General features: G+C 36.2%; 1 protein-coding gene across 2 annotated transcripts; it reads left to right on the top strand.

Moving 5' to 3' along the window:
• The first annotated feature begins 7,970 nt into the window (after window positions 1-7,970).
• LOC149008123 (TOM1-like protein 6) lies at window positions 7,971-16,456 on the top strand. Of its 2 annotated transcripts, none has more exons than XM_089165553.1 (9): window positions 7,971-8,292; window positions 8,830-8,908; window positions 9,067-9,165; window positions 10,437-10,550; window positions 11,182-11,327; window positions 11,497-11,578; window positions 13,319-13,404; window positions 14,552-14,806; window positions 15,221-16,447. In XM_089165553.1, the coding sequence occupies exons 1-9, from the start codon at window positions 8,180-8,182 to the stop codon at window positions 16,131-16,133; spliced, it is 1,887 nt and encodes a 628-aa protein (XP_089021679.1). In that variant the 5' UTR covers window positions 7,971-8,179; the 3' UTR covers window positions 16,134-16,447. The 2 variants fall into 2 exon arrangements, with proteins under 2 accessions (XP_089021679.1, XP_089021680.1); XM_089165554.1 differs by having other exon boundaries at window positions 8,203-8,292; window positions 8,834-8,908; window positions 15,221-16,456.
• The last annotated feature ends 92 nt before the right edge of the window (window positions 16,457-16,548 follow it).

Below are 16,548 nucleotides of genomic sequence, written 5' to 3'. Positions count from 1 at the left end.
ATTTTTTCTTGGAACTAGCCTTCACCCCAAATTTAAACTGTTTTTCTAGCGCCTTTTAAATGCAGGGCTACCGGTGAAAGAAATTCTCACTAAATGGATGCCGTTGAATCCAATATGTGAGCTGTGTGAAAAAAATGTGGAGTCAATGTGGCATGTTTTCCTATCTTGTGACTAGACAAAACGTATCTAGGCTGCCGGACATCTAGGATTAAGAACTAAAAGGCTGACACAGGGGTCTATAATGGATCTTTGCAGCTCTTTTTTCTAGACCCTAGGATTAAGAAAAATACACAGCAGTGGATGGCGTCGGTCTTCATAATAACCTGTTACTTTGTCTGGAAGGAAAAAAATAACAAAGTCTTTAATAAAATCAACCCTAATCCTATCAAAGTGTTACATAACACATCTAGGTGGATTCAAGATTTAAATTTATTTCTTCCTGATAATCATGAGACCTCAAATAGAGAGATCTTTGTAATAACTGATAAACCAAATATTTGTTTTTGTAGAAGTTTGACTAATATGAGTCATTTGTCTTTCTTGATATGTGTAGGGGTACATAACTCAAACTTAAATAGTGTTGGATGGAGCATTGGTCTTTTTGCAAAAGGAAAACTTAAATATGCTAGCACTGGAGGAATATGGAAAGGGAAGATAGAAAAGGCCATATTAGTTGGGATCAATGATGGTATGGATCAAGCACAAAAAACGAGCATCTCACTAGATGAAATATGGTGCGAAGAAAAGGATGTGCTTCACCTACTCTTATCACGGAATCATGACAACTGGCCAATAGCATATGTCCCAATTTTGGTAAAGATAATATGTAATATTAAGGACATTAAACTTAGTAGCTACAACCATCTAGCGCTCCAACAATGATTTAATCATATAGCAGATGAATCTGCCCTAGACTATCAAAAGAATTTGGTTGTAGTAGATACAACCAAACTTTGTAATTGTTGTCTTAACTAATATAATATAAAGTTTATTTAGCACCAAAAAACAAGAAGGTTAGAAATTTATAATCCGGTAACCTCCAAAGTACATATGGGTCAGGTGTAAGGTAGAATAGTAATTTTCCATGTAGGCCAATCAACTTCTACTAGGTGATTAGCCTAGGACATGTTGTAAATATTATACTTATCACATAATTAAACACAAATACAAAAATGAGGGCTCTTCTACAATCAACTCTTTGTGGTTAGAACTATTTTCATGAAGTTCTCTTTTTAGTGGAGTGACTCTGTTGTGAATAAATCGCCAAGACATGGTTCATATTAATCCAACTAGGATCGACCAATGGTTCAAACCAAATATGGGGTTAACCTGAAAGCCACACGAGAATCTAATCCTGGCCATCAGATTTAAAACATTCAATTGATGGTTAAGGGAAGCTCGAGTCAACAAAAGGAATCTATAAATAAGATTGTGGCGTGCGCAAAAAGTAAGACATTCGAATTCACTCAATCAACCTGCAATTTTCCTACCTTTAGGCATTCAAACATTTCTAAAGCTCCAAGGAGCTTTGCAACCCTAATCCTTTGAAAACTCACTAACTTGACCATCAAAGACGGAGTGCCAATCCAACTGGTCGGCTCCGTTTCTAATTGTTCTTCTATTTTACAGGAAATAGTGGATTCCAGTCCAGATCAAACCAGATTGGAAGTGTTTGGTGTGATTCACGGTTCATAGATCCCGACAAAATCTGCACCAATAGACTCAAAAACACGATGTGGTTTATAACAATGATTCTCGGTTAATGGCAATTATTTGAAAATTCTTAACATTCTTTTCATTCCAGGTTACAATATTTTTTAGAAAATTTTGAAGAGACCTCTAGATGAAATGATTGTGGGTGACCGTTATTTATTTTATTAGAATAACTTAAAATCAATTTGAGCTTAGGCAAGACAAATTATATCTCATATATAATTATTTAATTTATATAAATAAAAATATTATAGGAACTTCACCTAAACTAAAATAATATTTGGTTCTTAGATGTATATGTACATGAAGCTATGCATATCGAATCTAGATTTGAGACACATTGTCTTTTAAGGATTCTTCTTGTATAATGGAAATCTAATAAATTTAATAATTTATAAAGATAACTAACCAACTTTAATCCTTGGTTGATGAGATTATTTTGTATTTTGACCTCTATTCAATTTGTCAAGTGGTAGAAATGGAGTGGTCATGAAATGTTAGAGATGGCCTCTCTTAGGTAATAAATTATTGGTAATCACTTTATTTTCTCAATTATAAGACATAAAATATTTGATTAAATTATATGAAAATAAAGATATTCATTTTTATTTGTTTTTCCTAGTTGATCATTGTTTACCAGTTACCACTCCTTAGTAGTAATTGCTATATATGATCAAGTGGAAAGCAAGAATTTATAATTGTTATTGTCATTGTAGAACTTTATAAAAAGTGCTTTTCATTCTTATGCTCATAACGTGTCAAATATTTGTTAAATTTATGTCTCTTTTTATTTGGGTACGGTAGATTTATTTATTTATTTATTTATTATTATAACAGAAGTCACAATATAATTCGAATGTGCATGAGAATCACACAATTTGATAATGACACAATGATATGTCATTTGCAAATAAAAACCCTAAACCTTGCTTTACCTTGGGAGTCTTTGATCATTATAAATTTTCTTTTTTTTTTTTTATAATAAATCAATTTTTTTTTTTTTTGTTGAAATGGATGAGGGCCCATCCTCTTCTTTTAATCTCATGTTCAAGTTGTATTAATATTCATGGAGATAAGCAAGAGAGTAAAACAATAATATTAAATCTCAATTGAGATTTGGCATATAATCTATTTATATTATATTTTAAATATCCTAACAAGAAAGAAAACCATGTGTATTAATCTATATATTCAAGCAGACGAAGTGTAGGATGCACATTACGAGTTCTTATCCAATTTCTCTTGTATATATTGGAGCTGGTCGTGCCTGAAGTCGTTACCTTAACTATACTTTTAGGCCCCATTCTGACTACTGGACCACTTTATTGCTTCAAATACTATAAACCCGGAATGAATGGTAGACTTTTTTTCTCATAAAAAATAAATGAATTATCATGATAAAAGATATGATGAGGATGATTTCCTAAAGGTTAGGTTGAATTATTTAGAATTAATGAAGTGGGGTAGGCATTAGTAGGAGCATCTAGATTAGGTGACGAGAAACCACCTTGCATGGGGTCAACCTGCACAATTTGTGGCTTTATAATACACTTGGAATGACGAAAGTGATGAGCAATGCATAATAAAAGGAAACAGATTAAATGAAAAGTCTTAAGCATTGAATATGTTTATCCATTATTTGTATGATTTTGCTTGCAAAAGGATATCCATATATCATGGAAAGTGACGTGCCTACATTGTGGGCCTTGTTTTGTTGGTCCAAATTCAATATGTGGCTGTAGTTTTCTCCTTATATTAGAAAACTATGGATGAAAAGCTCAAAGGGTTGGTTTAGTTAGTAAAATTAACGTCTCATGGTATGAGGTTAAGAATGTGAATTTTTTCAGGATCAGAGACAAAGTCTTGGCATGCATATAACATTTAAAAACTACTTCCTGAGACGCAGTCGAAGTGTGCAGAAGCTGAACCAGATGAACCTCAACTACAAAGGGATATAAATAATATTATTCAACTAAGAGGGATCGAAATGCTATTTGATCAATTAAGAAAAGAAGTAAGTAATATTTATCCTTTTTCGTTTTAAGAAAAAAAATGTCCAACCCATGCATCTTCCTGCAACCATAAATAAAGGGTATGTATTTTTTTTCATATAGAAGATAGAGAGAGATATCGAGAGCAAGTTAATTTATAAAGTGATAGGTTTCATTCAAAATATTATTTTGGATAATACTTCATTTAATAAAAAAATCAACCATATCCTTGCAAGGAAAGTAGCAGCCACTAGTGGATAAAGCTTCATCCACATTCCAACATATCTTGCCACTTATTATTGCTGAGAAGACTTAGAAGTCAAGTTGGTGGCTGAAGCACCTCAAAGACTCATGGACCATTGTAAACAAAGGTATTTTGATAAATATACATAAATCACAAGAAATAGCATTTAATGGTGTCAATTTGGATTAGAATTGGTAGATATTCCAAAATCAAAAACTTAAATTTGTATTGCAATCTATAAACTTATTTTTAATAAAATAAAAAACTATATTATGCCCAGGAAAATAATACTAAAAGTCAAAACTGAAGTATATGATAAAAGGAGGTAAAAATCACCACCAAACACATCAAAGAGTAAAAACTTCTGCACCAACAAGATAAATAGTTTGCTAACAAACTTAAAAACCTACGAAGAAAATCAAACTTAAAGCATCGATGGGGTGCGAAAAATAAACATATGAGACTCAAGTAGTGGCATGGAGGAATCGAAAAGGAAATGATTTTTTTGGAAAAAGTTATAAATGTGAATTCCAATTTTTTTGTTTCCCTCACTTTTGCACAAGTTTTAAGGCACTCAAGACAAACGATTTACTTTTTTCTTCCCCTTTTTTTCCCACCCCACTTCACGTTCAAAAGACAAATGATGCCTCATAGATTGAAAGCTAGAAACAAGAGCAAGAATCTCCTTAGACATGTTTCTACTTGCCCCCAATCATGTGTATTAGGCTGCCCATCGAGAGCCAACATGGTAGAGTTTAGTTTTGATGGCCCGAATCTAGGTTGACCTGCCCTAAATCTAAGCAGAGTTTGAGCTCAAAATCAAGGGTGGAGCTAGGATTCAAAATGGGAGGGAGGCACAATGACCTTTCTTACCATTGTCGTTACCCAAAAACAATTTCTCCAATAAGGTCGGGGGAGAGGAAGGGGAAGTGCTAATATTTTACACTCCTGAAGAAGGCCAGAATGCCGAAGAAAAAAGAAAAAGGGTAAAAGGGCCTATATAAGGAAATTTAGAAGAAGAAAAAAAATCAATGAGAGGGGTTGTAGCTCCACCCTACTCTAAATCCAGGTTGAGTGTTTGACTAAGGATGGTGATCAATCTCTATCACCTTGTGAGTTTTTTTTTTTTTTTTTTTGGTAAAATTAGGGCAACAAGTTTTACTATTTTGTTGTACATGTCGGATTAGGGCCAATGTCTAAGTTAAGTATCTAACCAAACCTTGCTCAACAAGATTAGGGCTAGGATATTTTGGGTCAACATCAAGACTTAAAAAAGTCTGACCAAATCCAACTTAGTTGAAAGTCGTTTTTTCTTTTCCCAGGTAAAACTTAATTCTCATTACTTGCTCACTCAATAAAAAAAATTATTATTATGGAAATGGTTTTCGAGATATTATTATAAGCTATCCTAGGGTTAAACAATCCTTTGGCCCATCTAATTCTTTTACACTTCACTTTCTATTTTGCTTTGATTTATGAGGATTTTGCAATGCTTATTTAATTCCATCCATGCTTGTATTGATTCTGATTTCAAATCTGTGGAATTCATAGGATGATAATTCATCAAAGTTACCCATTTACTTACCTTGATCTTATGAATTGATTCATCTGAAAATTATCATGATTATATGATTGAGGACTTTCTTTCTTTTTTGTCAGCATCAATTTTGAGGAGTTGATGTATTTAATATCAAACCAATTAAGCAAAACTCATAATTCCATGTGATTCTTGATCTTGATGTAGGCCTTCTAATTGTTAATGATAGTTTTGGAAATTTAACCCAAACCTTAGCTGCCACCATGGTCCGTCATGTCGCCTGGTGTCGCCCATCATCACCAGTCCTTCCCTCACTTGATTGAGAAGCAGAAGGAAGAACTGAAGAAGACAGAAGACCAACTACATGTCACAATAGAAAACTTGCATTGCACGTCAGTGATGCTCTGGTGATTTTATCTTCACCCCCATACACCTCTCTCTCTCTCTCTCCCTCTGCAAATTATGTCTTCTACGGTGAGGTGTTACAGGCTTACAGCAAGAGAAGACGAAGAAGAGAACCAAGAACAGATAGGTTTTGTGTTGTGTATTGCCTTCTTGCCTCTGCTTTCCTCTGCTCCTTCAACCAGTGACAAACACGGCGAGCCTCGACGAACCAACGTGATGATTAAGGCCGGCTAGTCGAGATCTGAAAGGAACACCAGCTAGATTGTTAAGCATGTAAACATCAACCAGCAATCGCAGCATCGCAGAGCTCCACACAGGCAACTTGTATAAAAACCAACGCTAGGACTGAGTATACTGATTCCAACATCTCACGGTTCTCACCTTGAAGGGAAAAATAATGTGAAGCAGCTTGAGAGCAAGTCCGATGATGTCGATTTTTTTGACAATCGACGATATATCGCTAAAAATTGGCAATATATCACCTATAAAATGTATTTATCGTGTCGCCGGGGGGTTTCGTGTCGCCCCCCAACGACACCTCGAAATATCGTCATGTGTCGGCGATATATCGCCGACACACGGTACCGTGGCTGCCACTCTTCCTCAAGCTTATGCAATTAAGGTTTACTCTTAGAAGCATGTTGTTGATAAAATCTTAGTCTCCAACCAACTCTGAAGCACATAAAGATTACGAGGACTCTACTTTATATACAACTGTACATGAAGGTGACAAGAACTCTACCTTATTTGAAGCAGTGTTTGAAGCTATTCATATATAACTCTTGTTTAACCCCTGAATAATATTTTACAAAGCAAATTGCACTAGCACCCCAAAATGGAGGCCTTAAGCACTGACACCCCACTTTATGTTTAAAAAACACAGAGACCCCAAAAATTAAATTTTTATTAGATATATTTGTCAAATTTATCACTGAAAACAATTAAATTATTGTTTATTTTCAAAAATATCTTATAATAAATAGTATCTTAAAGGTTTTCAGTGATAAATTTGACAAACATATCTAATGAAAATCTAATCTTGAGGTCTCTATGCTTTTTTAAACTTTATTTTAAAGTGGGATGCTCGTATTTTAAGGCCTCCATTTTGGGGTACCAATGCAATTTGCTCTAGTTTATGTATTCAATCTCTTATCTAATACTTCATATAAACACGAACTCTATGAGACTTGTAATACAATAACTCTACAAGATCACAATTACCAAAATTCTAAAGGAATGAAGAACAAGAACTCTGGTCCTACGAATTCTCTATAAAGAGCATGTAACACTTCGTTCAAACATAGTGAAAATTTCTCAAATTTTCTTGTGTAAATTGCATTATTCAACCAAACCACGTAACCCTAGTGTCATATGTCTCTCTTCTTCTTCTCAAACTCAACCGCAAGTTTCTAATACTAATAATGGTAACCAAACAGTTATTGATAATTGGATTAGTAATTCAACAGATATGAAGTCGAATAGTCGATGGAATCGCATAAACCAAACGCACTATAAAGTATAAACTACTTGGATTATGCCAAGTTGCTGTCAGCCACCCACGAAAGAATCTCTTCTCAGCCGCGCAAGGGAAGAAAAACCAGCTCCAATCCCTGAAGCCAATCATCCTTCCACGCCAACTTATCATTGCTCAGAAGACTTTGCAAGTCAAGATGGCGGCCGGACCGGCAGACCCCGGTCTAGTCCAGGTGGACCATAGCAACTCACGCTCACACATGAACCGCTGCATATAAGGGTATTTTCGTAATTACGTATCAGAAAAAACAACATTTTCTCACCTTTTCCACATAATCATAAAGCGCGCATTTTCGTGGCAAAAACCAACCCTCCGTCATCTCTGACTTTTAATGTAATGACTATACTACCCCTCCATAAAGCACACCTTCTACGACTTCTCTCATCTTTTAGAAATTAGAACTTTCTTTTTTTCCCCTTTTGACCCTCTATAATAACTAATAAGACGGAGAAAACGATAAATTCTGTAACGAATTTTTAATTTATATATATAAAAGTCTTTTGGTTTTTTATTCTTAGTTTTTTTCTTTAGGAGTCTAGTTTCCTCCTCGTCTTCGGATTCTGAAGTCAGCAAAAATGACTCAAATTTTAATTACTCGTTTTATATAAGAGTGCTTCGATCTTGCTTCTTCTTTCTTCTCTTCTTATACTTTCTTAAAGGAAGCTTAAAAGCTCTTTTAATCTTCAAATTTCTTTGCTTTTTCTTCCCCTGTTTTGTCTGGTTTGCTTTTCTAAGAACTCAACAAGTGCAGAACGATGTCTTCTTCTTCGTCTACGGTTGGAGTTGATAAGGCGACTAGTGATCTTCTTAATGGTCCTGACTGGACTATGAACATGGAAATATGTGATTTTATCAATACTGGTCACTGGTAAATAGAATTCAAAGGGTTCTACAATTTTTTTGCAATTTGCTCTCGAATTTTAGCAGTTGGGTTTTCTTGATTAGTTTTAGGGTTTATGTTCTTAACGAAATTATTAGAGTTTCAACCGTCCTCTGATGCTGTAGAAGCTGAAAATCAGAATTTTTGTTTTTATTTCTGTTGATGGGAGGGGCCAAGTCTGATGCTTGTGGGCTTTATTGGATTTTGGAATCGGTGGGTTTAGCTGAAAAGAGCAATTATTATGTTCATGGAGCTCGAGTGGTTTTCTAATGGAAAGACCTTCTTTTTTTTTTGGGGTGTGTGTGTGTGTGGTGTTTTGGTTTTTTGTTCTTTTGGTGGGGGTTGGTTGCGATGGCGCTCTCCCCTGCTTATTAGTTGCTTAAAGTAGCAAAGATGGAACTGAATTATTGATGATTATTGGATTTATCAGGATTGGCGGTTCAATAATTTTTTTTGGTATTTATATGTCTCTATAGAAGAATAAATCGGTGTTGTTTACTCGGGTTTTTGGTCAAATTTGGTCAGGCAGGCGAAAGATGTTGTTAAAGCTCTGAAGAAAAGATTGCAGCATAAGAACCCAAAAGTTCAACTTCTTTCACTAACCGTAAGTCTTATGGGAGATTTACCTTTTTTAAGTCCACCAATTCTGTTGATATGTTACCCTGATCGTGTCCTAGTTTGTTCTTATGTTACTGTCACCATCTGAACTATTGATCTCAATTAGTAGTCACTTTTTTATTGGGGCAATTTTTTTTTCAACAGCTCTTGGAGACCATGATAAAGAATTGTGGAGATTATGTGCATTTTCAAATTGCTGAACGGGATATTCTACAGGAGATGATCAAAATTGTAAAGAAGAAGGTAAGCTGCCAAACGTGGTAATCTTAAGATATTTGAGGGAATATAAGCTTAATTGCTCTTATAAACATGATGAATTCTTATTTATGTTAATTTCTTCATCTTATTTGATGTGTTGTTTAATATTCTGCTTCATTTTATTTTCGGTGTGTGCATATATGTTTTGGCATGCCAATTCAGAATGTGTTGACACCGATAAGGATTTCCTTAACCTGAAACAGACTTTGAGGTCTTCAAACGGAGGGAATGTCTGATTTACCTTTTTGGGAAAACTAGCTTGGATTTAAGTCATAACTTGGGAATATAGTTTACTGTTACAATTTTATACTGCTTTGGTCTTAGTGCACCTCAGACATTCATTTTGATCATGTTAGTTGCAAATTATGAGAACTTTTCTTCTTCCAGTAGTGTGAATATGATCAGTTTATGGTAACTGCTTGAGAATTTGTGTAATCTGGAATTTTTTTATTAATATACAGACCATGCAGAGTGCCAGAAATCTGTATATTTTATTTGTTTATCGCTGCATGGTTTTGAAAACCAAAATGGGCATTGGACTGAACAAGGGTCTTGTGCCTATCCTCTGATCAACTTCTATCATAATTGAGAATCTAACAGGAAAATGGAAATGATTTATCTTTTTATTTTGAGTTAGTTCTTCAGAAATCTGTACATTTCTTTTGTGAGCTTTAGCATACATCTATTAGAAACAAATTCTTTGCATGTCTGACTGTTGCACAGGTTTCATAAGCCTTTTAACCAAGCCATCATGCATCCTGTTCAGCCAGTCTAACCATGCTGAAACTCTTTCTTATGGGTCGGCAGTTTGGGATGGACAAAGTCCAGTTGAACACTGCAATCTTTTTGTTTTCCTATTTCTGCAATTTTGTATTTCAAAATAATAGACTCATAATTCCTACGTTGCAGAAGTTTCAGTGGCAGCATGTTCATATATTACAGAATATCTTTTTCCATATGGTTCTTTGGATTCAGGACCTTTAATGTCCCTGATGAACTGGATTTGTATATATCATGTCTTAGCACTTCCTATTTGGTATCTTATAGTTCAGTCATACTTTTTGACTTCCTGTGACAACCATAGTTTTCAAGGTGTATGGATGACTAGGCATTGGGGGAGGGAATCAAGGTGCCCTTTCTTCATCTAGGAGATGTGTTGACAACCATGCACCTGACAATTTGTTCATCTGTTTCATCATTGTGATTTAACATTTCTGCATCTTCCATTGTAAATTGATTTCTGTGTGATTTTCTAGACAGATATGCACGTCAGAGATAAAATCTTGGTACTTCTAGACTCTTGGCAGGAGGCCTTTGGCGGGCCAGGTGGAAAATATCCTCAATACTACTGGGCATACGAAGAATTGAGGGTAAGTATCTGGTTTTTTATGTTTACTTTCATTTGCTTGTGCAATGTCACCTTTCTACTTCAGTCTGGGGGTGCTAATTTGATTTGTAATCAAAACTATTTTGTCTCAGGAAATTTATGCCTGTAGAATTGTTGATTTGCATGTTAGAGGTCAGAGGTATTGATGTAGAGGCTATGGTGGATTTTTGCTATATTGGACATTCCCACCTACTAGATCTTTTAGCCAACAGTTACTGCTGTTAGATTTAAGTGTTTTTAAGTCCTTGCATTTTCTTGTCCTGATCTTTTCAAACTTCTCTATCTGATACATTGTGTTTGTGGTTTTACCAAATTTTGAACCTTAGATCCAAATTATCTGAACAATCCAATCATCAAACAAGCATACATTGAGGATCATGGGATCCTGCCTTGGCTGTACATACAGATAAGGATTGGTCAATCAAAGTCTGGTTTAGCTATGAATTTCTGTTAAAAAGTTAGCTTCAGCTAGGATCAGCCAAGGATCCACTTATCTAGGCTGTCCCATGATCCCTTCCCTGCTATCAAGTCAAACATATTTTTTGTGCACAAAATAATTCTGTCAAATAGTATCATCTTACATGTATGGAGTATTGGGATTGCACAAATTGCAGCGTTATGGAGTACAGTTTCCCCAGCGTTCCACAAATGCCGCCCCAATATTTACTCCGCCCATTACAGCTCAAGCGGGTTATGGAATGCCCAGCAATGCTCCAAGAAGGCTTGATGAAGCAATGGCATCTGAGACAGAAACTTTGAGGCAAGGCATTTACCTTTTTCTGCATTGGTCACCAACTTTTTCTGCATTGGTCATTGGTGATTGGTTGTTGAATTCACATTTTGTTCTTGTTTTTGTTCCTTATCAGTTTTTTGTGTCAGTTTTATGACTTACTTTATATTGTGTTGTATTATTTCTGGTTATTTTTCAGTTCATCAAACTTAGATTCCATGCGAAGTGTTATGGAGCTCTTGACTGACATGCTGCAAGCATTGAACCCAAATGATCAAAAGGTAGGTGCATTTTCTCACTTGGATGGGTAAAGTGAGATCGTGGATACAGTAAAGTGTATATATATATATATATATTATATATATATATATATATATATATATATATATATAATGGATATTCTTTTGTTGCACTTATGACTAAAACTTTACCTAAGATTATTTTAGCGGGAGTTCATGCAGCTAATCCTCATATTGTGGTCATAGGTTCTGTGTTTCTATGATGTTCTTTGTGCTTTTCAGTTTCAGCTGAAACCATCTGATCTTCTGAACATAACATGATCCCGATTGCTTGAAGGACACTGTTAAAACTATCCTCCCTTAGTTTAGAGAAATCAGGAAGTTAGGCCCTGCTGGTCAAGGCAAAGGTGAAGTAATGTACAAACGAAAATCATTGGTCTAGTAAAATCAAGTGAAGTTATAAAAGTAAGCTTTCAATTGGGATACTGAATTGGAAGGAGAGTATGGAACCACTACATAGAGGTTAGGAAGTGGGAAAAATAAAATTTGAACACATGGCTCTCCTGAGAAACCCTGTTTTGATTTTGAGGAAAATATTGTTGTAACCAAAGTGGGTGAAAAAGGTGGGTCCTCACTTTTTTGCTTTTCTATTGTAGCCCATCTCTTTTTTCAATGATGGTAAATCCTGTCATTTCTCATGTGAAATGACAACTCTTAAAAATGACATAATGATTGGTCACTTCAAACTAGTTTGAAAATCCTATTAGCTCCTTAACCCCTATGGTGACAAAATGCACCTTTAAAATTTGACCTTTGTTAAGTTGCAGTTGTTTGAGCCATGCCTTAGATCTAATCATTGTTAGTGACGGTGACTACATGTGAAAAACTAGACCGTACCTTTTATGTCCATAATGATGAGGGTTGGGTATGGTCTTACTCTTACATCCAGTTGGTTGGTTTTCACTTTTCAGTACTTGAAAACCATGAAGCTGGCCTCATGTTGATGCCCGTTAAATTGTAAGTTGAATTATTCTCCTGCATGTTCCATGGGGTGGGATGGGTTAGGGTTAGTCAATATTTAATAGAATTGATTTTACCAATGACAAAGCGCACCTTGAAGATTGTCCAATGCGTTCCCCAATTATAATGTAGAAATATGCACACAATTTGATAGTTTAGATAGTTTGGTGGCTTACATGGTTCCATATAATATCACTGTAGACCTTGATCACAATCGCTAGCATGACACAGCCAGGATCCAGCCGTTGAAGCAGGAACTCACTCTATGGGTAGGTTCTTATTATTTGTCTTTTAGGAGCTCTTTTAAGTTGTGTGGGTTAGCATTTCCTTTAAAGAATTACATTTGGTTGCTTAACAAATCAACGGCTTTTGGGATGCCAATTTGTTGAGTACTTTATAGGGGCTTCCACTTGTATGCTTTTGAAGGGCAAAAGTATGTATTAGTTGAGATTGTTACAGGGTCCAGGTGATTTTGAGTTGTGTAGTTCTGTTCTTCTAAGTGAATGTCTGACCTGTTGCATAAACAACACACATACCCTTTGTGTTAAAACTGTCTTCTTTTGGTAGTGCATTTTTTTTTTTTTTTTTTTTTGGTCAACTCATTTGTTTTTCTTGTTTGGCTATGTTTACAGTTCTTACTGGGTTCAGAACATAAACTGATCCCCAAGTGTGAAAATGTTTTTCTGGGAAAAGATCTTTACTTTTTTGTGTTTAAGCAAATGAATTATGATTTGTGGAATATTTTTGTCTCTTTATATATAGGCGGCTAAAGATGAAGTGATAATGGAACTTGTCAACCAGTGTCGCACCAACCAGAAAAAGCTGATGAACATGCTAAGTTCAACTGGGTGAGTTTTTCTGTCAAAAATTGTCTGTTTAGGCTGTGGGGAAAAAATAACTTAAAAACCACTGAGCAAGCCATGCATTGACTTATTGCTGCCACTTATATGTGGAAAAGTTTTTTGATGACTTATTATTCCCCCAACCCCCCCCCCCCCCAAAAAAAAAAAAAAAAAGTAATAAATAAATAAATCCCACCAACAAAAATAAAATTGCATCTACCTATCATAATGGAGGGGGATGCAGGGGATGCAGCATCTATCAGCTCTTACATAACAACGAAGCCATTGCTATTAAAATGATAGAAATAGGTAATATCCATTTTTTTTCTTACCGATTTTTCACTTCATCAACCCAATTGGTTCGGTAAAGAGTGGGTCTGACCGGATCTTTTTTATACTGTGTTGGCCACTCTGTTAAATACATTAGCCTTTCGCTCTTTGGGTCAGCAGTTGCTTATCATCTGGTGCTATCTAGCTAGGTTAGTGTTGCCTCTGGAATGGTTCTTGGAAGCCCTGGTTTGCACCACCATCTTACTTTTTTTTGGGTGAATTTAAAGAAAGAAAATAAGATGGTGCAAACCAGGGTTTCCAAAATTCGTGTCAGCCATTCCAGTAGTAGATGTTGCCAGAAGTGGCAGCCACAGTACACGCAGAAATGAAAACACACACACAGATTTAAAACAACTTCTATTTGCTATGTGCTTTGTTGAAGAAAAAATTTGTAGCATGGATGTGTTCTGACCGGTGAACTGCCCTTTCAACTGAACCAAGGCTAATCTTTTGCAATGGATTCTGTCAGGAAAACCCTTGGAACTTCTATTGTTTTAATCATTAAATGGGGTTTAGTAGGTTCCTAGTGTAACAATTATTTTCATGTCTTCTATTTCCAAAAATAGCCGGCAAGTACTTTTAATAGAATTCACAGCAATGGAAGATGTGATCATGAAAGTTTCATTGATATGTTAATAACATATACCTGACTATTTGGATGGTTCAAGCTGATGGAACTGTAATCTTAATCCAACGGCATAATTCATACTGGTGCTCTTAAGTTAAGAGCATGAAACTGCTTCAAGATTATTACAAAGCTGATGCCAACATCAAAACTTTAGATCATAGATTTTTGAAAGTACAATATTTTTCTTATTTGCAGAGATGAGGAGCTTCTGGGTCTGGGTCTTGTATTAAATGATGGCTTACAAAGTGTGCTTGCAAAACATGATGCTCTAGCCTCCGGTACACCGCTGCCTGTTGAAGCAATAGACACCAAGCCTACGCCTGCTGAAGGAGCGAAAGACTACAGCCCCCAGCCAAACGTGAGCCCATCTACACCTATATCCTCATCGACAAACTACCTGGTCGACGACGAGGAAGAGGAGGATGATGACTTTGCTCAGCTAGCTCGCAGGTCCTTTATCATACAAAACTTACTATATCTATATTTCAGTAGGGAGACATTATATGCCTTTTTGCAGCAATACATATTATATTTCAGTCCATTATGAGCTCATTAGGTGAAGCACTTACCTTTCACATTCATTCTGGATTGAAAATTGACCCATTCAAAGGTGATCCTTTAATCTGATCAATTTCTTCTGACTGGCCAGTTCTCACTAGGCAAAGACTTTAGTACATATTTTGATTGATTGCTCATAATAGATTTACCCTAATTTATTCAGTTTCAAATTGAATATGTGGGACCTGTTGGATAATTTGTGTTTGATTTCCCTACGTTTGGGCTATCAGCTATAGTTGGCGTGGCTAGAACTTGAGATCAATTGATTCTTCTTAACAATTAGAGCTTGTTTGGTCATGAATGCAGGCGTACAATAACTACTCTTGTGCCTTCTCAAGGAACATCTGCTGGCAATGGAGAAGGATCTGACTCGTTGAGCATGAGCAATGGTACAACCCTGTCCACTGAAGATGGTCTGAACCCTAGCCCAAGCAATGCCTTGGTTCTATCGGACCCTCCTGCACCAGTTCAGAAATCAACAAAAGAACAAGACATCATTGACCTTCTGAGCATCACCTTGTCAACAACGTCAACCTCATCTGACCAGCCTCAAACAGCTCCACATTCTTCTGATCAGAGCATGCATCAAGTTCCTGTTCCTCACACAACTCCAATGCCTTCTAGCCAGAATATGTATCAGGTACCTAATGGACCCAGTACACAAGGGTACCCATATGGTTTCCAGCCCTACACTGCAAACCATGGTCAAGTATCCTACAATAGTTATGTTGCTCCTTGGGCACAACTTCAACCTCAGCCCCAGCCTCAGCCTCAGTCTCAGCCTCAAGCTCAATCTCAACCTCAACCTCATCTCCAACCACAGTATCCCCAGTACTCATCCAACTACCCTCCCCCTCCGTGGGCAACGAGCCTTACGAATTCAAACCAGAGCCAGGCATATGCCACAACTTCTTCCATGACTATGACTCATCCCACTGCAGCCAATTCAAACATGCCTTCGCCAATGGTTAGGCAGTATAATTATTCAGCTTCCACAGGAGGTACCAAATCTACCATTCAGAGAGATACACAGGCAACCTACTCCCCAAGGGTTGCTCCCCCTCCATCTGAACACAAACCATTTATTCCATCATACAGATTGTTTGAAGATCTTAATGTTCTTGGGAGTGCAGATAAAGGGTTGAAGAGAACAGGCACTATGTCCCCTAGCTTATCTAGTACAACTAGCCAAAGTATGGTGGGTGGAAGAAATAAGTAAGGCTCTTCATTGTATGATATTATTGCACTCTTACCTTTGTGGGAAATCTTATATGTACTTGAATTATGTGAATCTGGTGTATGTCTAGTCTTTTTGCTTGAAATTTGTTTGAAGTCTCTGCACACTACTTGTACAGCACATATGTAATCATTGTTCCTATTTATAAACTCGCCAATGGGTTACCATAACAATTACATTCCCGTTGATTGAAATGCTTGAAATTTGTTTGAAGTGTCATCGCACTGGCTATGCATTTGTATCATATCAGCTGTATCAAATATGGGTACAGATCTACCACACTATGGTGGGATATTTTAAACCTTGAGAGGAACCACTAAAATGGAATTTTTGAGTAATATTTAAAATATTGGCATCGAGACAATATCGTTCTGTATCGAGTCTTGCATCCCTCTAG

Source organism: Hakea prostrata, chromosome 8 (genome assembly GCF_041222555.1).
Source record: "Hakea prostrata isolate BN-2017 chromosome 8, UWA_Hpros_2, whole genome shotgun sequence".
NCBI lineage: Eukaryota > Viridiplantae > Streptophyta > Magnoliopsida > Proteales > Proteaceae > Hakea > Hakea prostrata.
Note: the sequence above shows the minus strand (reverse complement) of the source record. Positions and strands in the feature narration are given on the sequence as shown.

Coding starts and splice junctions, on each gene's coding strand:
- LOC149008123 (XM_089165553.1), top strand. CDS start 8,180: ATGTCTTCTTCTTCGTCTACGGTTGGAGTTGATAAGGCGACTAGTGAT. Junction 8,909..9,066: donor TTCAACTTCTTTCACTAACC/GTAAGTCTTATG, acceptor TTTTTTCAACAG/CTCTTGGAGACCATGATAAA. Junction 14,807..15,220: donor TTTGCTCAGCTAGCTCGCAG/GTCCTTTATCAT, acceptor TCATGAATGCAG/GCGTACAATAACTACTCTTG.